This window comes from Pagrus major, chromosome 1, assembly GCF_040436345.1.
Source record: "Pagrus major chromosome 1, Pma_NU_1.0".
Classification (NCBI taxonomy): Eukaryota; Metazoa; Chordata; class Actinopteri; order Spariformes; family Sparidae; genus Pagrus; species Pagrus major.
Genome location: NC_133215.1, coordinates 17901227 through 17927849, shown reverse-complemented (window position 1 = coordinate 17927849; position 26623 = coordinate 17901227). Strand labels below are relative to the sequence as shown.

Genomic DNA, 26623 nt, shown 5'->3' with positions numbered 1-26623 from the left:
GGAGAGTAGCAGTCTGGGTTATTTTTACAGGTTATGTATGTATTTATATTAAAATGATCAATCAGAATCTATTTTATATACAGTTGATGCTCTTTATAATTGTTTAACTTTATTTATTTATCATACTGATATAATAAATAACATAAGCTCTACTATTCCATCTTCTGACATCTTTAAAACTTCCCTTCTTTCTTCCCCTCTGCTCTGTTTTGGAGGCTCCTCATTGGCTGAGGACGACTGTTGCTATGACATCGCCGTAGCTTCTGCAGACGCTTCAGAGTGAAGCATTGTGGGATACACACAGCGGTCCTGTCGAAGATCCTTTAAACAGAGAAAAATGATCCAAAGTTTAAGCGATTGAACGACGTCAGGATGAAAGTTTGTACCAGCGCATTCATTTCACATACTGGCATCACGCTGCTTCTGTTTTTACGATTCCAGTGTTGTGTTTAATGACATTAAGAGCTTCAGCCAGCTAGCTGAACTAGCTACATGCTAGTAGTTAGACAACTAACAGCGAGCTAATGTAATGTTAACGTTTTACATGAGCTAAACCAGCTTTCTGGGCGGCAACAGCGTGAAGTAAAGTCTCCTTACGAGCTGCATTTTATGTGTTTTATCAAACAGCTTCTGTCAAACTTGGGTAAGATGTCAGGAAAAGATATTCAACAAGACCACGCATCTTATAAAGATAACAAAAACATGTAGTGTTTGGCGAAAGTAGTCGCCTGATGCTAAGACGATGTTTGCTTTGGTTGGTTTGTAACAGCCGACACGTAAATGATCAGTAAACGATGGATTTTGGCAGTGAAGAAAACTGTTGCGTTAACTTACATTGAAAATAAATGTCTTACAGATTTAGATAGTCCACATTTTATAGGACACCTGTTGCACATAATACATATTGTTTTGCAATGGGATCTTATCTCCGCAAATGCTATAGACATATACTGGCTTGGCATTCTTCTAAGTATTATTTAATGAAAGGGCTTGCCAGGTAATGTCTTAAACAAGATCTGTGATTGAAACCCAATAAGACAGTCAAGAGTGGCCAGTGATTAAAAAAAAAAAAATGTAACTAAGTAGATTTGCTCAAGTACTGTACTTAAGTAGCCTACAAATCCGAGGTACTTGCACTTTATTTGAGTATTTCCTTTTATTGCTACTTTACTCTTCCACTTCACTACCTTCTGGAGACAAATATTGTACTTATTACTCCACTGCATTTATTTGATAACTTTAGTTGCTAGTTTCTCTGCAGATTCCTGATTACTGCATAAGAGCCAAGTACATTTTTTAAATTGATTTATTTATTGGCAATCGGATAGAAACGACTGATTCTGATCAATTTTCTGGTTAGAAAATGTTGAATATCAGATCCGATAATTGTCCAGAACAATAATCAATCGACCCATCGTATACAATATATACTTACATGTAAATATATGTATAATTTACTTTTACTTGTACTTTTGATACTTTAATTTTTTAGATTCTTTAAGAGTTTTACTCAAATACTATTCATATGGATGACTTTTACTTTTAACAAAGTAATGTTTTAACACAGTATCTTTATTTTTACTCAAGTATGACATGTAGGTACTTTACACAACACTGGTTGCAATTATTATTGAGTTGGCGCTTATGTTATTGGTATTCCACTCTGGATTCCATGAAAATTTCATGTATTTGTGTGTCTTTTAAAAATTAAAAAAACCTTAAAAAACAATCTTTGTGTCCACAGAGCGTTTTCATCCTCGATGACAAAGCCTGGGCAGGTTCTAGCCTACTGTATAAGTGGCAGAAAAGCCTTGGTAATTACATCGCTGTTGCAGGGTGAGTAAACTGTTGTGGTAGAAGGTGTATCCTGAAGAAGTCTGCAGTAATCTGCTTCAGTTTATACAAGATTTATATCAGTACATTACTTCAATTGTGGATGATATTTCTAATCATACAGACAGGACAACTCAGTGAAAGTGTTTGATCGACATGGACACAAGTGGACTGAACTTAACCTGCCTGGGTAATTTTAAGACCAAAATTTTGACTCAATTTTTATCTTCAGCTCACTCACTGTTAAAAAAGTCTGCTAAGTCTTTTACATTTTTTCTTCTTTCTCCTGCTCCTCTCAGGCGCTGTGTGGGAATGGACTGGGATAAAGATGGGGACATTTTGGCAGTGATAGCTGCAAAATCTAGTTCCATCTACCTCTGGGATGCCAGTGTCAATAAAACGTCCCAGATTGAGAGCGGCATGAGGTACGACAAGCATGGAACATGTTTCCAAAGAGCTCAGTTGCTGTAAAATATTGTTTATCACTTCTAATACTCTTGTTTCTTACTGTTGCTTGTTTCAACAGAGATCAGATGTCCTTCATCTTGTGGTCGAAGACAGGCCCGCTGTTGGCAGTGGGAACAATCAAGGGGAACCTTTTGATTTACAATCAGCAGACCTCACGCAAGATCCCTGTACTGGGTAAAAGACATACAACACAACTGCACATGCTTTTGTGTTGTTGTGTCTATGCTCACTTCTGTTATACTGACTGCCTCTCCCTCTCTCTCCCCAAATGCTAGGCAAACATACAAAGAAGATCACCTGTGGGTGCTGGAGTAATCAGAATTTACTGGCTCTGGGAAGTGATGATAACACTCTTAGCATCAGCAATCATGAGGGCGACACCATCAGACAGGTAGTCAGACATACTCATTGGGGGCATAAACACACAGGCAGTATCTACTAAATACTGTAATGTTTACTTGCTTTTACATTCAAAAAACACATTATACGTCTACCCAGCCTCTGTTTTAGTGCCTGTCTCTTTAAGGCCCACCTCCTGAAAAGCCCCATCTGCTCTGATGGGTCAGCTCTCACAGGCCTGAGCAGGCACCACTCAAATTGTATCGCATCAGTTCTGCCTGTGTTTTTGCAACCATGGTCGTGCTGGAGGCATTTCTGAGGGCAGTGACTGCATAGTTTAAACTCATTTAAAGACGCAGTATTTGAAAACGGGCATTTCTCTGTAGATTAAATGTTTTGATACTTTCATATAGCACCTTGACCTGCATTATAATAAGACATTTAATGTATTGCCTTGGCCATTTAACTATACAGTTAAAACAGGTCAGCTGTCTTGGTCACTCACATTACGAGCAAACAAAAGTACAGGGACAGCCTTTCTCTTGTTTTGCTAGACGACGCTCCGCGGTGAACCTGCTGAGATTTGCTTTTCTGCCATGAAGACAGATGAAAGGTCCGCTCAAGGGGAGAACACTGTAAGTTTGTCTTTTTTTCCTAACCCTTCTCACACTAAATCATTTTTGGCACATTTATTACAACATGTTCACATTGTGTGTCTTGACTTTGTTGTAGTTTCACCTGTTTACTTTATTCATATTTACCCATGGCTATGTACTTTCTTTGCGCAAATCTGTTCACCATTACAAATTGAAAGTTTGCATATGTGAAATCATTGTTCCCTGCTTATATTGACCCTTTAGGTGAGTCTGTCTGTTGACAAGAAGATCCTGATGCTTTTTAATGTTATGGACCCTGAAAACCGGATAGAATTGACTTTCCAGCGTCACTACGGAAACATCGTGTCCTACCGCTGGTACTGAACATCATCACACACTGACCAAACACTGTTACAGAAATATGACAGTGAGATATTTGTACTGAGGTTAATTCTCTTCCTCTGCGTGTCCCTTCCAGGTACGGTGACGGGTATATTCTGATTGGCTTCTCCCATGGGTACTTTGTGGTCATTTCCACCCACATCAGGGAGATTGGGCAGGAGCTCTATCAGGCTCACAACCACAAAGATAGTCTCAACAGCGTGGCCATCTCACCAGCGGTAAACAAGGCTGCCTCCTGCGGGGACAACAGGTACACACAGGCTTGAAAAAGAAGCAAAGTGGATCTCTTTTTTTGTTGTGAAAGTGAGAAAAAGGAATCCCTGTGTTTCTTGTTGCAGCATTAAGATCCACGAGCTGTCTGAGCTCAAAGACATCAGCAATGTAGTTCGGCTGGACGATGAGACCAAAGGTGAGACAGTCCTCTTTTCTGTCCATGCTGTCAGAGGGCCATGTTTAATGCACTGCCCACTTCTTCTTCATCTGACCCTTTCTCTCCTCCCGCAGGTCTGGACCAGCTGTGCTGGACAGACGACGGCCAGCTGTTGGCAGTTTCCACACAGAAAGGGACGCTGCACGTCTTCCTGACCAAGCTGCCCATCCTGGGTGACAGCTTCGGTACCCGGCTGGCCTACCTCACCTCCCTGCTGGAGGTCACTGTGTCCAACCAGGTGGAGGGGGTGAGGACACACACACACACACACACACACACACACACACACACACACACTCACACACTCACACACTCAAACACAAAATATTAAATCATAAACCTGTGCTCATATTAGCTGATTTTCTAAAAGAAGTAATACATTAATGCTAGATTATAAAAGCGTTTCTATCCATCTTTGGGGCTGTATGTTTCTCAGGAGAGTCCTGTTGCCATAGAAGTGGAAGTCGAACCTACGTTCATTGCGATGGGACCGTACCATGTGGCTGTGGGAATGAACAACAGAGCCTGGTTCTACGCCCTTGTAGATCATGGACCTGGTGGGTGGGTGTGTGTGTGTGTGTGTGTGTGTGTGTGTGTGTGTGTGTGTGTGTGTGTGATGTGTCAGCCAGGTTATGGGGTGTGTTGGTATTTGTTGAACCTTGTATGAATGGATGTATCACTCAACTGCTTTGTTTGTCACTCAGGCTTTAACAAGCTGAAGGACATCGAGTATCTGGGGACAATAGCCAGCATGTGCCTTAATGCAGACTACGCAGCAGCGCTGTTTGAGGGAAAAGTGCAGCTGCACATGGTGAGTCATCTACATGTCTTTGTTTCTGTTTTGTATTGACCAGTGAATGATGATTGAGTTTTTGTTTGTGTATCTGTGTGTGTATTTTTTAGATTGAAGGTAGAGACCAGGAGGAGAAGAAACAGATGAAGTTGTTTCCAGATGATGACAGAAAAGGTCGGATCCTTTGCCACGCCCTCAGCGCTGACTTCCTCTACTACGGCACAGACGTAAGGCTCAGCCCAACCTCACTTCAGTCAGACCACGAAGGAAGTCCATTTTTTTATGTCACATGTTTTCTCTGTAGATTGTGTGAATGTATGCGTTTCTCTGGAAGCTAGTTTACAAGAGAGTTACTGATATTTGTTCTGTATAGAACTGTATATTGTTATTTCATCATCATAGATCAGGGCTAATCTTGAGTGTTAAGTGATCTGGTTATAGTTTCTTCTCCTTTTTGTCATCAAACCCAAGAAAGACATACATGTACTTAAAATATTAAAGTTGCCACACAAACAAAATCAAGTTTTTATTCATGTGTTTCAGTTTCATTGATTTATTGTGCTCAAAGTCTTTCTCTCGATTGCGGGTCCATTCCCTTTAACAGTCTCTCTCATGCTTTCCCCACACTCAGTTGTCATTTCTTTTCATTATCTTCCCTTCCCATCTCTCTTTCTCCCTGCCTCTCTTTTCCAAATCAGCATTATCCCCTCTCTCTCTGTCTGTTTCTCAGTCAGGCAATGTGTCATGTGTGTTGGTGGAGGACTGGGCAACTGTGAGCAGCTACAGCCACCCAGTTGGTGTGAGGAAAGTGTTCCCGGATCTAAATGGCACCCGTCTGGTCTTTATCGATGACAAGAACGGCGGCTTCCTGCTCTCCCCTGCGAGCGTGAGTACATACGGTCACATGGCACATCTATCCACACGTACAGCTAAACATATAGTATACACACATACATAGTGAACTCTGAGGTTCTTTGCACTCTGATTAAAGAAGGTAATTAAATACACAGTGATAAAATATCACTGCAAGAGACGATGGGAATAACACTAATTTTGTGTGTGTGTGTTTGTCCAATCTAGGCCTCAGACTCCTGCTTTGAGCTGCCCAACTTCTCTCCGACCATCACAGGAGTGCTGTGGGACAACTGGCACGCTGACAGAGGAGTGTTTGTAGCTTACGATGATGACAAAGTCTATACCTACGCCCTGCATAAAACCACTATACATGGTAGGGGGATGCAAAAATTCAAACACAATGCTAAAATCAGGTTTTCTAGTACCCTTAAAATAGTCATGCTACCATAATCCATTGGTATAAATTTAGGTGAGCGTTAATTTAAACTTTTATTTCTGTCTGCCCAGGCCCGCGGGTGGTGCTGGTGGGGAGCACCGCTCTCCTCTTCTCCCAGAAGCCTTTGCTCTTGTACAACGGGGAGCTGACATGTCAGACGGCGAGTGGCAAGACCAGTGAAGTGACTCTGAGCACACACTCCTTCCTCAAGCACTCCACCAGCACGTCGACAGATTCACCGCCGGAGCTCGGCAAGCAGCTCAGCCAGGCGCTCATGCTCAAGAGGTTAGGGTTGCTAAAAATGCAAAAAATCATATATATACTTGGAGAAAGAAGTCACCAAATGTCCGCACAGTAAATGAAAAATGTGCTACCAAAAATAATACATTGGTTTCATCTGGACATATTTAATGCAGTGAAACAAAACTGACATGCATGTTCAGTAGGTCTTCACAATAATGTAATGAAGTGTACCAAATTATATTTGTTTAGGTTGAGAGTTGTAGAGGTGACAAATATTCATATATATGTGTGTGTGTGTGTATTTTTCTTTCCAGGTTCCATGAAGCCTGCGATCTGTGTAAGTCTGCAGGTAGTAACTCAGACTGGGCAGAGCTTGGCAAAGCCTGTTTGGTCCACATGGAGGTGGAGCTGGCTATCCAGGTCTACCGAATGAGTGGCAACGTGGCCATGGTCCTGTCACTGCAGGCCATCCAGGTACAAAACACACACAAACCACAGTTCAGAGAGACACTTTCAGTCTATTCTGACAGTTCTGATACACTCACCCTCCCTATCTCTCTGTCCAGGGTACAGAGGACATGAATTTACGGGCAGGACATTTAGCCATGTTTCTAGGTGACTACAACCTGGCGCAGGACCTCTATCTGTCCTCGAGCTACCCAATCGCTGCCCTGGAGGTAAAAACACACACTCAGTTTAAGAGTAAACAATCTGTGTATGCATGTGTTTCTGTGTGTAAGAGACCAAGGCTGATCACTTGTGTCTTTTATCAAATGTAATCAATTAATTATTTATCATTCTGCATTAGACGTCATTAAGTGTGTGCGTGTGTGTGTGCGCGTGCGTGCGTGTGTTGGTGTGTTTTTTAGATGAGGAGAGACCTGTTGCACTGGGACAGCGCTCTTATGTTAGCCAAGAGGTTAGCAGAAGACCAAATTTCCTTCATCTCCAAAGAATACGCCGTCCATCTGGAGTTTATGTAAGTGCACAGACACACACACACACACACACACACACACACACACACACACATTCAGTAGACCTGATCCTGATCTACACTGCATCTAAACCTCTCTCTCCCTCTCTCTCTGTAGTGGAGACTATGTGAATGCTCTGGCGCACTACGAAAAAGGCATGACCCACAATAATAAAGTGAGTGCAGTATATTTGATCTAAACTCTCTGTAGTGATAACAACATAACAAGATGAAAACTATGAGTTTGACAATTAAAGTTTTGGTAACACTTTTTTATGAACATCATGTCTATAATGCATTATAAATACGTTAATGAGACATTAAAATGGATTTATAAGACTTAATAAAACTCCTGCATCATGCACCAAAACCTATAACAAGGTTTATAAAGTATTACATATGGTGGACATAATATGTTATAGGTTCAGCGTTCATAATACTTTATACCTCCAAAGTGACTAAAGTGTTTGAAAGAAGAATCTGAGTCCACGGTTACTCAACACATTATAACTATCAAAACTGAATGTGCTTTTAATGCATTAAAGATATTAAGGTACCTCCATAGAAAATGTAACCAATATTGTTTTTCTCTTTCACAACTTATTTTTTCACATGTGACCTCACTAGCTCGTTATTCTAAATGATTTATCAATAATTTCATGCAGGCGATTCTTTTAATTGATTGATACTTTTATACTAAAAACCTTTCTATTCAGTCTGGCTTTAGTGTCTTATAATTTTATGGTTTGTGGATAGTTTATGCCCATTTTGTTTTTATCATAACTATGTTTTCTTTTGTATCTATATTTTACTGTTTATTGTTGTTTTTATATATTTTTATCTTTTATTTTAACTACTCATTTTATTGCAAGTGGTGTGCATTAGTCTCTAAATCCATTTTAGTTTTTTTCAATCACTGGTAAAACACTTTTGATTTGTTTGAAAGGTGCTATTATTTATAAACATTGTTAGTAGGATACCAAGGTGCTGTAGGACAAAAAAATCATAGCTTCACCATTGATGATATATTTCTTATTATGCATAAAAACAAATTTCCATCTGCCAAACTCTCAGCACAATTTCACTGTTTTCACAACAGATCAATAGAAATCTGAAACATGTTTTTACAACACTCACTTCTCAACTGTTCAAAACTCAATTGGCAAAACATTTCAATCACCTTGTGAAGCTGTGTGTATCATTTTTGGTGGAGAGAATCATGTTGTGCCGTTCCAGGAGCATGATGAGGCGTGTCAGGCAGGTGTAGCCAGGATGTCCATCAGGATGGGCGACATCAGGAGAGGAGCCGCTCAGGCGATTCAGCACCCGAGCAGAGTCCTGAAGAAGGAGTGTGGAGCCATACTGGAGAGCATGAAGGTAGAAGACAGCGATATCTCCTAAATAATCAGCTGGTGGTTGCATCTGATGTCTTCATGTATCTAGAGCACTGTAGCATTAATTATGTCCTTTTGTTCATGTCTTCTTCTGTGGTTTTATTTGCTCCCTTGCAGCAATTCTCTGAAGCTGCTCAGCTCTATGAAAAAGGCCAGTATTATGACAAAGCTGCATCAGTCTACATTCGTTGCAAGAACTGGTGAGACAAACATCAACACATGCCAACACTCATACCTGCTAGTTTCTCTCCTCTGCATCCAATTCTACTTTATTTTTATTCTTCTCGCAGGGCGAAGGTGGGGGAGCTGCTCCCACATGTCTCCTCTCCTAAGATCCACCTGCAGTACGCTAAGGCCAAGGAGGCGGACGGCAAGTAGGTTCTCACTTTGAACATCTGCCGCGTTTAAGATAGTGAAATCAAAAGGAGGAACCGATGTTAACTTGTACTGTGGTCACCAGGTATAAGGAAGCTGCACAAGCCTATGAGAGCGCCAAAGACTGGGACAACGTGATCCGTGTGCTGCTGGACCACCTGAACAACCCAGAGGACGCTGTGCGTATTGTAAGGGAGACGCAGAGCATCGAGGGAGCAAAGATGGTTGCCAGGTAGGATAAACTGCACATTAACACATTATTATCTTTTATCATGTTCTAGTGTCAAGCAACTTGTGATTATTTACACTACAGATTCATCTGAAGATCATTTTTTGTAATGGTTTGTTAAGGCTGCAAAATGTCCAATAAAACTGTGAATAGGCTGATTACAATTTCCCAAAGTGAGGTCTTCAAAATTGCTTGTTTTGTCAGCCATTAGCTCAAATAAATTCAATTAGCATTTTTATAAAACAGAGAAGAGATGTTAATCTTCCATGGCATGAGCAAATGTTGGCATTATTTATTGATAAATGACTTAAATGGTTATAGATGCTGACTGATTTTCTGAAGACTGATTGATTGCTCAACTATTCGTTTCATCTCCAATTCTTTTCCCTCTGCTACTTTTTCCCATTTGTGTAATTAACATTTGACATGTGTTTATGTGTCTCCACGCACAAACATATCACTGCAAATTTCTATTTTAGATCATTTCTAGTTTCCTCTTGTACTTATTGTGATTGTATAATGCACTGTTTTTTTACTTTTACTCCTTAAACACTTTATGTTTTGTATATTTCACTAATATTTAATATCGTTATAGTCTTGAACTGGGCCCAGTGTGTGACCCTGACTCAGGGAGCCCACTGGTTGTTACTGGCTTTTCTATTGTACTGGCACAACAATTTCCTTTGGAATTAATAAAGTTATATCGTATTAATCTCGTCTCAGGTTCTTCTTGGGTTTGAACGACTACGGCTCAGCCATCCACTTCCTGGTGCTGTCTCAGTGCAACGATGAAGCGTTCCAACTGGCGCAGCAGCACGGACAGATGGAGGTCTACGCAGACATCATCGGTCAGTCTTCATGTGAATGTGTTTAAAAACCATATGGACATTTTTGCAGTTTGAAACAAACATCCTGAGCAGGCCGATCTTTATTCCCTGCTGCGGTATTTGCTTATGATTTTCTAGCAAGTGAAAGGTGTCTGTAAGTTGAATATTAATTTCCTGACTGCTGCGGCGTGTGTTCATCAGGTCCCGAGGCGACGCAGGAGGACTACCAGAGCATCGCACTCTACTTTGAGGGAGAAAAAAAACACCTGCAGGCCGGCAAGTTCTTTCAGAAGTGTGGGCAGTACAGCAGAGTAAGAACGCTCCCTTGTCGAATCATTCTTTTAACTCTTTTTTTAAATGTTGAAAACAGTTTTCGACTTTGACATCGACTCGCTCTTTCATCTCTCAGGCTCTGAAGCACTTCCTGCAGTGTCCCAACACTGAGGACAACGTGGCTGTCGAGATGGCTATAGAGACGGTGAGTGTGCTCAATCAAATATCTCAGTCCATGTACTAAATGACGATGAAGTGCTTTTTAAATATGTGTGTGTGTTTCAGGTGGGTCAGGCCAAGGACGGTTCTTTGACCAATCAGCTGATAGATTACCTGATGGGAGAGAGTGACGGCATGCCCAAGGTAATCAATACACTGACACACTGAAGCCTTCTCTCTTTGTAGTCTCAGTGGGTGTGACTTTCCCAGCAAGATCATTTTGTTGTTGTTTTTTTCTGTTAATGTTGCTGAAAGTCGCAAATTTGCACATTGGCCAGTAGTATAGTAACTGAATAGTTGTCCACTTAAATTTTCTCAGGTGGAAGTTTGAGTTAAAATACAGTCATATAAAATGTTATGGAAAGATTTTATTTTCTTTGAGCGTCACTGCTTTTGATTTTTTCCCTTAAGCTGCAGTTCACACTTTCACTTTACAGACTACATCTACAGGTGTTAGGAAACCACAGTCAGTGACCTTTCTGTCCTCTCCTCAGGACGCCAAGTACCTGTTCCGTCTGTACATGGCGCTGCAGCAGTACAGGGAGGCTGCTCGCACCGCCATCATCATCGCCAGAGAAGAGCAGTGTGCAGGTACAAACACATTTGTAGATAAACGTTAACATAATACGAGCTTCTCTACATTTCTGTTTTTTGATTGTGTTTGTTTTTGCATGTTGCTCCTGCAGGGAACTACCGTAATGCCCATGACGTGCTGTTCAGCATGTACACGGAGCTGCAGGCGCAGAAGATTAAAATCCCTGCTGAGATGGCCACCAACCTGATGATCCTCCACTCCTACCTACTGGTCAAGGTGAGCACAGCAGAATCACACACAGCTGTCATGTTTGTGCAGATTATTCACTGGTCACGCTCAATTGCTCTGTACTGTCCAGAATAAAAAAACAATTCTTTAGCCGACAGTAGATAGATGATTTTGACAGATGTTTCATGGTCAGAATTAGTTTGTACAGCATGTTGAGACGCTGGCCATCATAGAGAGAGGGTTTCATTTACATACAGTTTTTACACTCCCAGTACTCCACAGATACATGGATAATGAACCATTCAACACAGGGTCTAAATAGTAGGAGAATTATGTTTTATATCAGCAACAAGATGTCATTCTGGATGTGTTATACTTTATATTAACCTCTACTTAACTGGTAATTATCACCATTAAACCACTACCTCCCCCTCTCACGTTTTAAATGTCAGCACAAGTGCAGGCTGCATCTTTTGTTAGAAGGTTAATAAAGTGTGATGGGCATGTCCATTTACTGTTAATGATAAAGCCTCCCAATGTTAAAATGACATGAGTGCAGTGTGTCTGACTTAATAAATGATGTGTTATTATGTAGATCCATGTGAAGAGGGGAGACCACCTGAAGGGGGCTCGCATGCTCATTCGTGTCAGCAACAATATCAGCAAGTTTCCTGCACGTGAGTCCGCACAGAGAATTCACCTTTCAACATGCAAATAAATGAAGTTTAAAAACTGTCCAGCAGAAGTCTAAACGGTGTTCATGTGTGTGTGTAGATGTTGTTCCCATCCTCACGTCAGCGGTCATCGAGTGTCACCGAGCCGGACTGAAGAACTCATCGTTCAGCTTCGCTGCCATGCTGATGAGACCAGAGTACCGAAATGATATCGACCCAAAGTACAGGAAGAAGATCGAGGCGATGGTTCGGTGAGTCCACACCTCCTGTTTTCTTTGTCTCCCTCTCCTGCTCTTCCCTGACCTCCATCCTTCTTCACACAATCTGTACTTCATTCTGATTTACGCCTAATTGGTCCTCTCTTTAACCTCCTGCTCTACCGTTTTGATTCCTCGTCCACAGACGTCCAGACACATCGGAGCTGGAGGAGGAAACTACTCCGTGTCCCTTCTGTGGCTTTCAGCTACCACAGAACGAACTGCTGTGCATCTCCTGCAAGAACAACCTGCCCTACTGCATCGCCACGGTACAAACACACATTCACTGACTTATTCACACACAGAATATTTCTTTCGAACAAAATAGCTGCTTCTGAACCTTTATTTTTAACCAGATGATCCCTGTGCCCATTTTGTTTTGTCAGGGTCGTCACATGCTGAAAGAAGACTGGGCTGTGTGTCCTCATTGTGAATTTCCGGCTCTGTACTCTCAGTTTATTCTGTAAGTGATATTTTTGTCTCCATCTTGACAATTACTTTTGAATGTCCCTTACTTAGAGGGCAACTCCACCATCTTTACACATGAAATTGCATTTACAAGTCTTGGGAAGCATTACTTAATATGTGAAAAAAGTAGTATAAAGTCTGATGTATCCCTTCAAGTGATGTCATTTGAGTCAGCGACAGTTGGGGTTAAAGTTTGGGGCTGTGGAGTTAAAACTAAATGAGCTAATCAGACCTCTGTAGCCTGCTCCCCATCAGCTCTAGACATGAGCCACCACTAGCATAACACGCCCAAATCTCAGACAGAGCTGTGGGTAATGTAGGTGCAAGGTTTTCACGAGTAATGTACATATACAGAGTCCTTTCCTGTTCCCAGTGGACGAGTTTGCCCTTTTATTTTCTGATGGGTCACGTTTGTCAAAAAAATTGGGAACAGGGAACAGTAGAAGCAGCAGATCATATACCTCATCACCTCATTAACGACGTAAAAACACAGAAAAAGGGGCAGAAAATAGCCTGTCCACCCAGGCTTCAAGTTTCTACCACTGTTGACTGGAGCAGGAGCCACTAAACACCTGTGACTACTGCAGTCAGTTCTCCCGGGAATTAATGCAGATTGGACCATTTCTCATTTAGGACACTAGGATTTGTTTTTTTAAGCTCTTTTTTGTCCTATGTGAAAGGGTTTAACTGTTTTCCCATTACCAGTTTTTATGCTAAGCTAGGTGTCTCCTGGCTATCAATCACAAATCTACACTGAACTGTTTGTGTGTCCAGGTTGTTGGAGACGGAGAAAGTGTGTCCCATGTGCTCTGAGACTCTGAGTGTCAAACAGGTGAAGAAGATCTCTGATTGTTCTCCATACCTGCAGGCTGATGAACTGGATCAATGAAGAAGAAAAACTAACAGATCACATGTATATAAATGTCATGGCAGTCCAATGACAGATTTTCTATTTGTTAAAATACATTGAATATATATTTTACATTGAATGTTTGCAGCTTTCAGTTTTGTTTAGCTTGTTCAGCTTTTATTAATGATGTCAACAACCAAAATATAATAAATCAAACAGGAAAAGTATATTTGTGAAATGTGTTTTGTAAACTTAGTGGCCGAGGATGCTTCAAACATACAGAGATATTTCTGTACTATTGAATATTGGTCTGTGAAAAGTAAAACAGGATTTGGATTCTCAGCTGTTCATTCTCTCTGCAGGTTATCTGCAAAACTTTTTTAAATATGTTTTATTATTTGTCTATTTTTCAGTTTTTTTGGGGCACACAAAGATCCCAAGAACCATTCCTGTCTTTTTTGTGCTCCGCTGTAGTGGCAAGTTGTGCAGTTTACACTGTATAGTTTGACAAATACAAAAAAAATTAAAACAAACATTTTAATTTTTGACAAAACATTTCACCACAACTCAGTCTGCTGAAGAAGACCGTGTGATAAGACTGAAAGCTACTAAATGGACCTCAGGGTGAGATTCCCAAGTTCAAAAATGAACTTTGAATCTCAATTAACGTTTTTAGTCTTAAGGAGCAGTACTGACGGAGAGGCAACTTTTGTACTTAATCCAACTGCAGAAAAAGTGCTAAACCTTGATATCTTAATCCATTTGTCATTGTTGGCTATGACTAAAAGTCGTCATGATAAATTAATTAGTTGATCGACAGAAAAATTATTAGCACAAATTTTGAAAACTGATTTAATGTTTGAAGTCATTTTTCAGTCAAACACTGATTTTTTTCCCCACACAACACCACACTGGCACACTGATTTTCGGGTTATGAAGGTCAGAACATTTGAAGACGTCACCTTTTTGATAACTGAAGCTGTGACAGCCATTTTTACACTGTTTTCATATCTCATAGATCAAATGATTAATCTACACAATTATAATAATCATTAGTTGCAGTTTTCATTTTACTTTTGGAATCTAAATATCTTTTTTTATCAACTCCCTGGAACCATCTTCTACTGGTGTCTGTTAAACCGGTCAGCTTTCTGGAACATGGCTAGTATCTCTCTTTATTTGGAAAAAAGAAAAATCACAGACACTCACGAGCAACATATTTCTCTATTAATCCTCGTGAATTTTTTACAAAATTGCAATTTACAGGGGCGTCAGTGCTAACTGTGGTGCTAAAGCATTTCTCTACTGTAGTCATAGCAAAAAGTAACAGTCCTTTACATCACATTATTTACAGCCTCGACACCTGAATCACAAACTGACGACAGAGGAAATGCACTACACTCCTGTTGAGACACATGTTAATACAGAGGTGCACAGACATGATGATGGAACGAGCAGATAATATGCATCATTTGTTCAGTATGGAGTTCTGACAGGAAGTTTAAAAAGAGGAAAGACATTTCTTAGTGTGGCAGGAGTCAACATGTTTGGATGAGGGACAGATGAGTTACCTGCAGAGGTGAAGACCAGTTTAACGACTTCCTGATGCTCATTAAAGGATCGTTGCAAGTGCAGAGAAAAATATTAGAGTCTGTGGAGGCGGAAGAAGGCAGTTTGTTCTCCTCCTGTGGTCATCGTTCATTTATTTCCCTTGCCTTTGCCCTTTCCTTTGCCCTTCCCCTTCCCAGAATCTTCTTTCTTCTCTTTCTTTAACTCCTTGGTGGCTTTGGCCTTCTTCTGCTGCACAAAAGAACAAGACATAGACAACATTTAAGAACACAGAAAATAAAATGTGCAATGGGTTTGCACATTTGAGGAATCTTACTTTGATCATGGCGTCAGTTTTCAGGTTGTCTCCCTCTTCCTCAGACTCCTGCGCTTCCTTTTCCAACTCCTCGCCTCCCAACTCCGACTCCCCGGCGCCGCCAACACCACGACGGCCCTTCTTCACTACTTGAAGGGAGTACGGCGTCAGATGCACGTCTTTGTTGTAGGTCCGTGTGAATGCTGCCTTCACCTAGGAGGAGACGGACAGCAGAGGTGTCAAAAAGGCCAAAATCTGTGTGTTTTATTTTGTAAAGCTGCAGGATCTGATGAATGCTGATCGCATCAAGCTACACCACAGAAGAAGAAACGGGCACTGGAGAGCATGATGTCTTTTTGATACAGTCACTGGGAGTTGCCAAAGTGGGAATTGTTCAAATCCTACATGTTACATTGTAGGGGCTTTAAATTTAATCTGGAGAACCACTCACACCAGTTAAGGTGCGTATTGAGCATTGGGATGCACAGTTATAAGCGGGTAAATAAAGCAGAATGATACTCGGATATGCTGCAAGTTTCATCAACCAATCAAAGTAGCCTGAACCAGCCAGATACATGACTTTAAAGGACCGTCTCAAAAATCCAAAATACACCCCCTCTCTCGCCTCCTGCTGACCTTGGAGTCCAGTTTGGAGTAGGGGTCTTGCTGTCCGCCCCAGACACTGATCTCCATGATGCTGTCCACGTCTTCCTTGATGAGCTGATAGTCGTCTAGCAGCTGCACGGCTTGGGCGGCGCCCTCCGCTCCGTGCCTCTGAAGTGGGGTCAACAGCGCCTGCCGCATGTAGTGCAGGTAGTCCAGGTTCACCGCCTGTCTGCTGCTCATCGTCCTGCAGGATCCAGACAAATAAAACATTCAAGTGTGATGTTTTGTTTGTGTAAACAGTTAAAAGACAGCGATCGAGGTCTACTCACTTTAAACCCATGTGTGAGGCCAACTCCTGGACGATGCGGGAATGTTTAGTGGTGGAGGAGTGTTTTCCGAGCCAGCTGGGGAAGGTGGGGAAATGACTCATGTAGCCTCTCATGAGCTCGCCTGGCAGCACGCTGGCATAGATTGCCTGCAGGCGCACATACAGGCCAACACAATGAGCACAGGAGCTTGTAAATAAGCTTGTGATACAGCATGAGCATGTTTACAATAATTAATGATATACCTGGGTGGGCAACAGTGACCAGTTCTGCCTGGAGCGGATCTGTCTGTCCACCAGGTCTCCGTCAGAGATGGAGTCAGCCGTCTTGCTAAGCAACACCAGGTGGGACTTCAGATCACCACTGTGAGAAGAGAGACATTTTTGGAAAAGGGCTCTTTTGTTGTCTTCAGTGTTAATGAAGTGAGACGTGGTGATTAGCTTAGCTTAGCATAAAGATTGGAAACGGGTGGAAACAGTGAGCCTCTCTCACCCTGCAGCCCTTGGCCGAACATGTGGATAGTTCTCTTGAACAAAGAGCGGCGCTAGCGAGTAGTCGTGGAAGAAGAGGTCCGACTTGTCCATGAGGCTCATGTGGGCCGTCTCCTCACCTGCGGCAAACACCTTCCTACAAACGTCAAATGGCCCCATCTTCATGTCCTTGCGAGCTTTGGCTGCATCAGACTTGCACTGGTCGTATGTCATCACCTTGTCTTTGGACGACCACATGCTCAGGTTGTGGATCACCTGGAGACAAAACAGCCAGCGTGATGAGAGGAGACTGAAAACATGACCACAGTATGAATCGACTTTTAAGATATTGTGTCTACTTTTACCTGTCGGACGTCCTGATTGGAGGCTAGGATAATTTCATTAAGTGCTGGGGGCGGGATCTTGATTCCCTCCTTGTAAGCGATAGACATCATGGCTCCCTGAACAGGAAAAGGGAAAAAAGTGAAGGAAATTAATATTTATTTTGAGAGCTTACTTTAATTAAAAAATCTAAGAGAGAGAGAAAGAAAGAGTGTGTGTGTGTGTGTGTGTGTGTGTGTGTGTGTGTGTGTGTGTGTGTGTGTGTGAGAGTGAGTGAGTGAGTGAGTGAGTGAGTGAGTGAGTGAGTGAGTGAGTGAGTACCTTGATCTGTTCCACTCGCGGCCTCTGGAAGCGCAGATCAAAGCAGTGGTTGGACAGCGATCTGATCTTCATGTGGTTACGATCGTTACACATGCAGATGATGGGAATCTTTGTATTTTTGATCAGGCCGATCATCTCCTACAGGAGGACAAAGGTCAGAGGTCAGTGTCAAGAAAACGAGATGTATTTGTCCACATGTTGCCATTTTCAGTCCCTTTCTCCTTAAGTATGATCAACCACCTATTTAACTTCATCAAAATGTCAGAAATCTGTCCAGGCCATCATAAAAATGTGTTGTTTTTTTTACCTGAATCCCTCCACGGTCCTCGTTGCCAGCCATGCCATCAATCTCATCCATGATCAGGACGTGTTTACTGGTCACTGTTTGAGACGTGCCTACGAAACACACACCAACAGTTACATATTACACACAATATTCACTTCACTTCAAGACGAACAGTATGCTACATTAATTATTTAACAGAAAAGAATTTCACCTCTTTAGAGAAGAACAAAATCTTCAACAGATGGAGCTAAACCTGTAAATATGGCATGTGAAGGTAGCAACACCTCTACTCTACAGTCACTCTTTTTCTCAATGATTCCTCAAGTGTACATATCACTTACAACAATTAATTATATTACACACCAAAAAGACATCAGTGCACTGAAACAGTAAAGAGTTATTTCATCATATAAGCACATATCTGACAACACCGATCCTGATAAATCTGATAGATTCAGCAGATAAAAGTGGTTGACCAATTTACCGGTTGGGCTCTTTCGGTGCTTTTCTTTTCTCGAGAAACAAGCCAATCATTGTAGGTTGATGTAGATTAAAATGTGTAGCAGACAGAAACACAGAGAAACAAAAGTGAAATCACCTTTGTAGAAGTTCTCAATGCTGGTGTTGTTAAGTGACTCAGCGACGACTTCCTTCAGGCTGTTTTTGCTGCGAGTGCAGCTGGCGTTCATCTCCACAAAGCTGAAGCCCAACTCCTGCAGGCCAACACACAAGACACAGTCAAAAACAGACTGAGATCCATTTGTCCAATGTGGGAGTCATGGATGTAGCAATACAGACCAGTGTAAAGACACAGAAAAACAAAGAAAAAACACCCCAAAACATGCGTGTGTGTTTTCAGACTGACCTCACAGACCAGGGCAGCTGTGGTGGTCTTCCCCACTCCCGGTGGTCCAGAGAGCAAAGCAGCTTTGTATCCTGAACCATCATCTTTACCTCCAAACTTACCGAACCTTGCAGCTGTGCAGCAAGAAACAGGAAACAAAGACAACATGAAACACAATTAGCTCTGGTATCTAGTTTCTATCATTACTCTGCTCACACACCCTCACAACATGAACAGAGCTAAACCATCAGATACCTGCTGGCTTGGAGGCACCCCCACTGTGATGTTTGTACCAGTTCTGCAGCCAGCGGAGTAGCTTATTGGCACAGCTCTGGTCTCCCTGCTGGCCAATCACAGTCTTCAGAGAGAGCGGGCGGTACTTGTCCACCCACAGCAGACTCTCTCCGGACGTTGATGGGGATGATGCTGTAGGGGCTGACGATGAAGAGGAGGAGGAGAGGCCCAGCTCCCTCCGGGCTGTGTGACGTGAACCTCTCCCAGGTGGAGTGCCGCCATCTTTGGTCCTGGCAATGTGGCCTAGAGCCAAGCCGGTCTTTGAAGGGCTCGGGGTGTGAGGGGACCTGGAGTTACCCTTAGAGGGAGATATCTTCTGGGCTGTGGGGGTCCTCTTCGTGGTCTTGCTGGGAGGTGTCCTGGTCTTTGAGGCTTTGCTCTGAAAATATTAAATATAAAAATAAATTTCTTTGACATTTGACTTTTCTGTGTTAAAATGACACCAGTGTAATGAAATGACTCGTAAACAGCATGATTCAAGTAAAAATACGGCGCTGACCTCAGCCTCTGCAGCAATCTCGTACTTGGACTTCTTTCCCGGTTTGGTTCTGATCAGCTCCAACAGACCATCCTCATCCAGGATCGTGGTGCCAAGACTCTCCGCCTGATTAGAGCCAAATGGACAAACAAACAAACCCATTCACTGTATTTGATGAATGGATACAGGAAATAGTGCAGTTGCTGTTGCTTGATAATTATTTTTTGGAGCTTATACATACCTAGTCCTGTCACCCTAATTACATTATCAATTTATTCTACATATTTTATCGGCTTATAAACATACTGGCCTCAATCATTTTTGTTGACCTTGATGCTATTATATCATTATACAGTATAAGTGGCTTATTTATATATATATATATCGTCCGACAAACGCAGTTATTAGGACAGACCTACAGAAAAGGTTTATATTTCAATGTGTGTAATTTTACTCACTTTTTCATTTTTATACAAATGCGCTTCTTTTTCTTTAAAAGAAAGAATTAAATTGGTTGCATCTTCCCTACAGTTACCACAACGATTAAAGTTCAGTTATTTCCATACGGGTGCTGTGATTCTTATTTTCTTACCCTTAATGATAACTATTTTGTTTTCAAAACAATCCCATACACATCCATTACATTTATGGCACAGCTGAAACTCAGCTTCCATTCGCATCCACTGCATCCATAGCTCAGTCAAACAATAAGGTTAATTAGTTTTTATTTCTTTATAAAGTTATCCAAAAATCAGGCCAATCAGCATCAGTGCTCTCAGCAGCCAACATATTTTCTTCAAGAAATGCATCTCTAGGTCTGATTTGAACATTGCTACACCAAAATAAGCACCTATATGTAAGTTATCTTAACATGGAAGAACCCGCTAAAAAATGGCGATTGATTCCTTTCCTACGGAAGCCCTAAAGGGCCATGCATTCATACATTTTATTTCCTCCGTTTTCCCGAGATAACGAGATAATTTTCTCAAGATCTCGAGATAACGAAACTTTGTTTTCCCGAGATAACGATGTAATTAATTTGAGATCTCGAGATAATGACTGATATGATAGGCATGAGATTATGGAGACACCTGGGACCTTGTAACTGGTCAGCTATGTAGTTAACGACGACATCAGGCTCACTTAGATTGCGCCACCGATATAGCTGAAGCCTTTTTAGATTACGCACACTAATGTGTACATTATCTGTAACAGCAAGGCATAATGCTATTTCAGCCTGTGTCAGGCCTTGATTGAAAAGATGTGTGACGCAGTGATCGATATGCTCCTGCTCCTCTGACATTGCTACACTGAATGATGTTGCAATGATTTAATATACTACACTATCATTTTGTTTTCTCAAGATCTCGAATTAATTATATCGTTATCTCGGGAAAACAAAGTTTCGTTATCTCGAGATCTCGAGAAAATTATCCTGTTATCTCGGGAAAACGGCAGTTGTTATTTCGAGATAACTCGAGATCTCGAGAAAACAAATGAAGAATAATAAGAATGAATGCTGATTGAACCCTTTCTCAATAAAAGACAAAAGCCAGATGCCGCTGGGTGATAGCAGGTCAATCACCTTCTCGAGCTTCGAGACTCCGCTGTCTCTGCCCTGCACCAGGTAGGTCGTCTTCTTGCTGATGCTGACAGTCACCTTGCCTCCATAACGCTCGATGAGGGATTTGGCATCGTCCCTCTCCATGGACTCCAGGACCCCCGTCACCACAAACGCACAGCCCTCCAGACAGTTCTCTTCACCCTGGACACACACACACACACACACACACACACACACACACACACACACACACACACACACACACACAATACAGTTAGTGATTAAACAAGATAAGATGGTGGTCAGCTAAACGAAGGGTTTTCTCTGTGCTACCTGTGGAATTTCCTTGGAGCCCAGAGCTCGTGGTCCGTCTCTGTTGAGGAAGTTCCTGTAAGCAGACGTATTGATCTTCTTCTTCTCTGCGTCATCAGGACTCGTACTTGTGCTCTAATTTAGAGACAGGGAGGAGAACATTCAACGTGTTTTTAAATTCGTTTTTCACTTGATTTTACTTTGTGTTTATGTTCTTTGCGTTTTATCATGAGTTTCTATTTCTCTGCTCCTTCGGGGACCTATAAATTAATTGATCCAGTTGATCATGACATTGCCACTATACATTATAGCAGACAGATGAGGCATCCAACTTGCTCACCTCTGGTTTCTTGGGAGAAATTTTAACTGCAGTGGGCGTGGTTCCTGTTTTGGGTGTGAACTTCATGTCTGAGCTCGATGAAGTGACGGGCTCCTTTTTGGGAGAGATTTTAATTTTTGTGGGTGAAATTGGTGTTTTGCTCTTCTGCCCTTCATCTCTTTTCTTCATCATGGCCAGTTTGGAGCTGGTTTTGACGGGAGCTTGGCTCTTCTTAGGAGATGGACTAATCACATCCTCCAACACGCTGGCCCTTTGATTGGTCTTTGATGGGCTGCTCGTGCTGGCAGCAGCGGAGTCTGTACTGCTCTTTTTGGGAAGTGCGGCAGGAGCTGGTTTTTCATCCGAGCCTTTACGAGCCTGGATAGGGACACACACATAAAAAATTACATTTGACATTCACTAACATTAAAAGTGAATGCGCCTTTGTGTTGTTGTATTTTTTTAATAACCTTTTTCGCTTGAGGCTCGTCATCCAGCATGGCCAGTGTTCTGGCAAACTCCTCATCATCATGGACTTGCTTCTCCAGCTGAGGGAAGTCAGAGTGAAGAAGAAGCATGAGAAAGCAGAGGGCAAGCTCAACTATTAATTATAAATAGTGCCAGCATTAAGAGGTTTTTACAAAAGAGACACATTTTGTCACATTTTCTGTATTGCTCCTTGGATTTTTACATTCAAGGATTCAAGCAAAAATTAATTAATCATTCAGAATTTCAGTAAATCACTTAAAGATTCATGACATTCAAAACCATTTCCAAGCTTTAGAGGCAAACTTTCAACGTTTTGCAAGCTTTCAATGACTGCACCTGCCCTCATACTTCTATGGGCAGTTATAGTGGGTAAAACATTAGAAATGCTGACTGTCAATATCAATTAATTTATAGATAATTTTCACAGACAAGTTGATTTGTCTAGAAATCAAAAATGGCAACATTATGTACTCAAACTGCATGTTTTATCTAACAACCTACCACCCGAAGATATTCAGTTTACAACCAGTAAAGCATCAAATAATCACATTTTATTTTTTATATTTATAATTTGTTTGGCCCTTTCATGGCTTTATTTGAGAGTACGGCTGGAAGAATGACAGGAAATGGGATAAGAGAGAGGGGGACTGACATGCAGCAAAGGGCCACAGGTTGGATTTGAATCCTGGGCAGCTGCCGCGAGGACAAAGCCTCTATAAATGGGGCACCTGCTCTACCAGCTGAGCTACTAGGAAGACCCAAATCATCACATTTTTTAAATATTCAACATAAAAAAAATGACTGAAACACTGAATTGATTGGCAAAAAATGGTTGAAAATAGATTATTCTGTCAATCAACTAATCAATCAATCTAATCACCCACTTGTTTAAGCTGTAATCACTAGTGCAATGAACAAACAGCCTACCTCCATCTCCTCGTCCATCTGCAGTGCTCTGGCGATTTGCTCATCACTCAGATCATCCATGTCCTGAGTCGGCTGAGGAGAAGATAAGTTTACAAAGTCAGTTTGTTGTAAGAATCGTTTTTGATACTTGCTTAAAAAGGATGAAAAAGCAGTTCATGAGAAGAGTGAAAACAGGAAGAAATCCCTCAGGACTCACAGCCTTTCGTTTGGTGCTGGCTACGAGCTTCTTATCTGAGCGCTGAATAGTTGCGCTGCCGAAGTAGTCAAACACTGAGGTGGGGGTTTGTTTGGGCTTAGGAGGCGGGGCTGACTTAGGGGTGACAGGAGACTTCGCTGCAGTTTTCCCCTGGGTGGATGTTGGACTGACAGGAGACTTCAGACCCTCTTTGGCTCCTGGACGAGCGCTCGCTACATCTGACTTTGTCGGTTTGGCCATGCCGTTCTGCGTGGGTTTGGATGCTTTCTTCAAGGTCTGAAAGTTGTCACTGTCTGAATCTATAAACACAAAGATAAATATCCTCTCAACACACATTTTCCATGAATTACATTAAACATCATGCCTCATGTTCAACCTGGCCGGATCTTTTTACAAATGAGTTTGAGTCTCCCAAATTTAAAACATGACCACATGAATGTTTATATTTTGCCCGTTCCACTTAAATTTGGATTTCTGAAATGTATTTTTAATATTTAAAACATTTGTTTTGATACATGAGATTCATGAGCTCTATAAATTAACTGATTGACTCAACATGGCAAATAATGAATTAGATCAATCCTGAGCATAAATATACTTAAAAGAAACGTTTCCCTTTGCAGTCACCAAGGTAAATGCGACAATCACAACATGGATCTGTGATATGGCGATAAACCAAAGTCCCATTACCTGTTTCAGAGACATACTGCACAGGATCTTTTTTGGGAGGGGGCTCCGTCTTGTTTGTCTTCTGTTTCTCTCTGGGGGATTTCTTTGACTTCTTCACTTCCTCATCCTCTGAGTCTGGAGAGACGGAAATAGAACATGTGCCAAGAAGAAAAGATGCAAGGGGGGTGAGAAGCAGCAAATCCAGCTGTCATTTGTAGCTTATCAAAAAGTTTGGTTTGTGCCTCTTACAGAGCTAAGTATCTCATTCTTCTCCTTTAAAAAAAAACTAAGGTTATTTAACAACACGTACAGCTATTCTAAAAGGTATTTACAGAATCCCTTAAAACTCTTATCACTATCTGGATAAAAAATGTTTTTAAATTAAATCTTTAAAAAAGATTTTCAACCTGTTTCCCAGTTTCACCTCTATTTCCTATTCCAAACAAAGCTGGAAATGACATATCTCCTTGCTCATTTTGTACTTCATTAATCAAACTTTAAACTTTTACTATTGTTTAGATTTGTCTGAATTTTTCAATACTTGCATATATAGTATTTTTTTGTGTAAAGGGGCAAAGAGGTGTGTCATTTCCTGTTTTAATTTGGACTAAAAAATAAGAGTCTTGCAGCAGCCAGAGTAGTTTTTTGAGGGGGAAATCACATAGTAATGAAATGACACAAACCTGATTCTATGACTGCGTGCTTCTTTCGTTTTTTCTCACTATCCTTGCGTTTCTCCTCTGATTTGGAGCTTTTCACCTGCAGCACATAAAACCACGATAAAACCTGATGAATAAGATGATGAAACAGAGGAAATACTACAAGAAAGAGGGCAGAAGATGAGCCTATCTCATGCCTTGGCGGTCTCTTTCTTCTTTTTCACTTCCTCGTCTGAAGAGAGGGGGTTCTTCTTCTTCTTCTTCTTCTTCTCCTCCTCTGTTTTGGTGTTTCCATTTGAGGCTGGTTTCTGCACAGCAGGCTTGGCTACAGTCGGCTGAAAGAACCGCCTGATATCCTGCACACACACACACACACACACATACACACACACACACACACACACACACACACCATATATGACATGTTAATCTAATTAGAGTCAAATCGCAGCAAGAGCCTGTCAATTGTGTATGATAAGTACAACGCTGCACTATTATACAAATACTGCAAATAGCTGGACTTGTTTGGACCTTTCACTTTCTAACATTGATTTTTCAGGAAAATGTGCATCATTTAGTTAAGCTTCGATAACAAAACAGCACTCAAATGTCAACCATTACACGATAAAAGAGCAAAAGTCAATCATCTTGCGTTTCTCGCTGAACTTTAAATCACTATTTTGACAAGTTTGTCCTCTTTAGCTGTAGCTAACACTGCCCACTTGACGTGCAGCAGCGCGCAGCTTTAACACGATAACAGGATTATTTTTCGCTTTATTTAACCCCTTTGTTTGTACACACAGCTCGCAGTCAGAGCGAAGAAGTGGCTTAAAGTCGTAACATACCATTATGAAGAGGTTTTCTCGCTGTTTATAGTCAGTTACGATGTCAGAGAAGTGATGAAAACGTTCAACTGCTTGGCGCGAAGTAGGACTCTGCTGTCGCCAGGAGATGACGCACGCCCGGGAGATCGGCGTGCGTCTGTGCGTCACTCCGCTCTGCGTGCCCATGTGTTCATGTTAATACAAAAATATACAAGAAGAAAGAAAAGCAACAAAGACACCAACCAGACTCTGAGCATTTAATGTAGAGAGACAGACAGAAATATGACTCATGTCAATTTCATACTGTTTTACTTTGTTTATATTTGGCGGACCCTGCCACCTCATCTTATTTTCCTCTGAGAACAGCTTGTTTATTCAGTTATGGAAAAGATAAATATTTCTGAGTTTGTCTTATAAACTTCATTAATATTGTTAATATTAAAATTCTGAGTTCAACTTTCTTCTCCAAAACTACATATTGCCACTTAAGCACATCATGAATGTTCACTGGGTTGAAGTCAGGTGATGCTGGAGGACTTGAGGTCTTCTTTCATCTTCAAGTTGTTCTTTCAAAGTTTTGAGGTGTTCAGGTGCATTATCCTGCTGCAGTATGAATCCTTCTCCACAAAGATCAAACCAAAGGGTGTAGCATGTCTCTCCTTGTCTTTCTTCTTAGTCAGGGTGGAGTCAATTTCTGTGCAGGTGTCCAGACTTGAATCTTCCCACCACGTCTCACTGTGGGTTTGACACTGTGGTATCACTCTCTCTCCTGTTATCTCCAGGGTTTTTGGAAAGCATGTCAGTTGGAAAACTTGAGTCTAGCCATGATTTAAATCTGAGAAAGCCTGCCTTTGCTTCATATAACAATTTAACTTCTGAAACTTTCATTAATTTCCTGATAGTATCCAGGTTTACAATCAGATTTTCCCCAGTTTTGATCCCAACTGTACACTCACAGGTTTGCTCATTGATGTCAATATCCTGTAGTGTATAATGCACATTTTTCCAAAATATCTCATGTGTGCAGGTTTAAGATTAGAGACTATCTTAAGATTCTCCTTATGTGATGCAAACTGATTTCAATACTCTTGGAGTGGGAGCTGGCCTTTAACTATGTGATTGGATGTTATGAC

General features: G+C 41.4%; 2 protein-coding genes across 2 annotated transcripts; one reads left to right on the top strand and one right to left on the bottom strand.

Annotated features, from left to right (window-relative positions):
• The first annotated feature begins 303 nt into the window (after positions 1-303).
• wdr19 (WD repeat domain 19) lies at positions 304-13927 on the top strand. Its single transcript, XM_073490145.1, has 36 exons — positions 304-378; positions 1745-1836; positions 1958-2023; positions 2133-2258; positions 2360-2475; positions 2577-2692; positions 3195-3275; positions 3501-3613; positions 3715-3888; positions 3977-4047; positions 4143-4315; positions 4505-4625; positions 4773-4879; positions 4972-5088; positions 5592-5747; positions 5942-6089; positions 6224-6437; positions 6710-6869; positions 6962-7072; positions 7265-7374; positions 7490-7547; positions 8608-8748; positions 8883-8965; positions 9056-9139; positions 9226-9372; positions 10093-10217; positions 10398-10507; positions 10606-10674; positions 10755-10832; positions 11183-11279; positions 11375-11499; positions 12047-12128; positions 12226-12376; positions 12528-12651; positions 12769-12845; positions 13625-13927. The coding sequence occupies exons 1-36, from the start codon at positions 373-375 to the stop codon at positions 13737-13739; spliced, it is 4044 nt and encodes a 1347-aa protein (XP_073346246.1). The 5' UTR covers positions 304-372; the 3' UTR covers positions 13740-13927.
• Positions 13928-14861: 934 nt separating this feature from the next.
• On the bottom strand, positions 14862-25635 carry rfc1 (replication factor C (activator 1) 1). Its single transcript, XM_073476827.1, has 23 exons — positions 25512-25635; positions 24864-25022; positions 24691-24766; positions 24029-24142; positions 23339-23637; positions 23143-23214; positions 22197-22274; positions 21748-22104; positions 21429-21542; positions 21117-21296; positions 19553-19657; positions 19015-19432; positions 18781-18893; positions 18514-18628; positions 17937-18025; positions 17630-17767; positions 17332-17427; positions 16989-17242; positions 16742-16859; positions 16500-16645; positions 16201-16414; positions 15586-15777; positions 14862-15500 (listed from the first exon to the last, which is right to left on the bottom strand). The coding sequence occupies exons 1-23, from the start codon at positions 25512-25514 to the stop codon at positions 15399-15401; spliced, it is 3552 nt and encodes a 1183-aa protein (XP_073332928.1). The 5' UTR covers positions 25515-25635; the 3' UTR covers positions 14862-15398.
• Between the last annotated feature and the right edge of the window lie 988 nt (positions 25636-26623).

Coding starts and splice junctions, on each gene's coding strand:
- wdr19 (XM_073490145.1), top strand. Junction 3,889..3,976: donor GCCTCCTGCGGGGACAACAG/GTACACACAGGC, acceptor TTCTTGTTGCAG/CATTAAGATCCACGAGCTGT. Junction 6,438..6,709: donor CAGGCGCTCATGCTCAAGAG/GTTAGGGTTGCT, acceptor TTTTCTTTCCAG/GTTCCATGAAGCCTGCGATC.
- rfc1 (XM_073476827.1), bottom strand. Junction 17,428..17,629: donor CGCGAGTGGAACAGATCAAG/GTACTCACTCAC, acceptor TTTCCTGTTCAG/GGAGCCATGATGTCTATCGC. Junction 15,778..16,200: donor ACTCCAAACTGGACTCCAAG/GTCAGCAGGAGG, acceptor GTCTCCTCCTAG/GTGAAGGCAGCATTCACACG.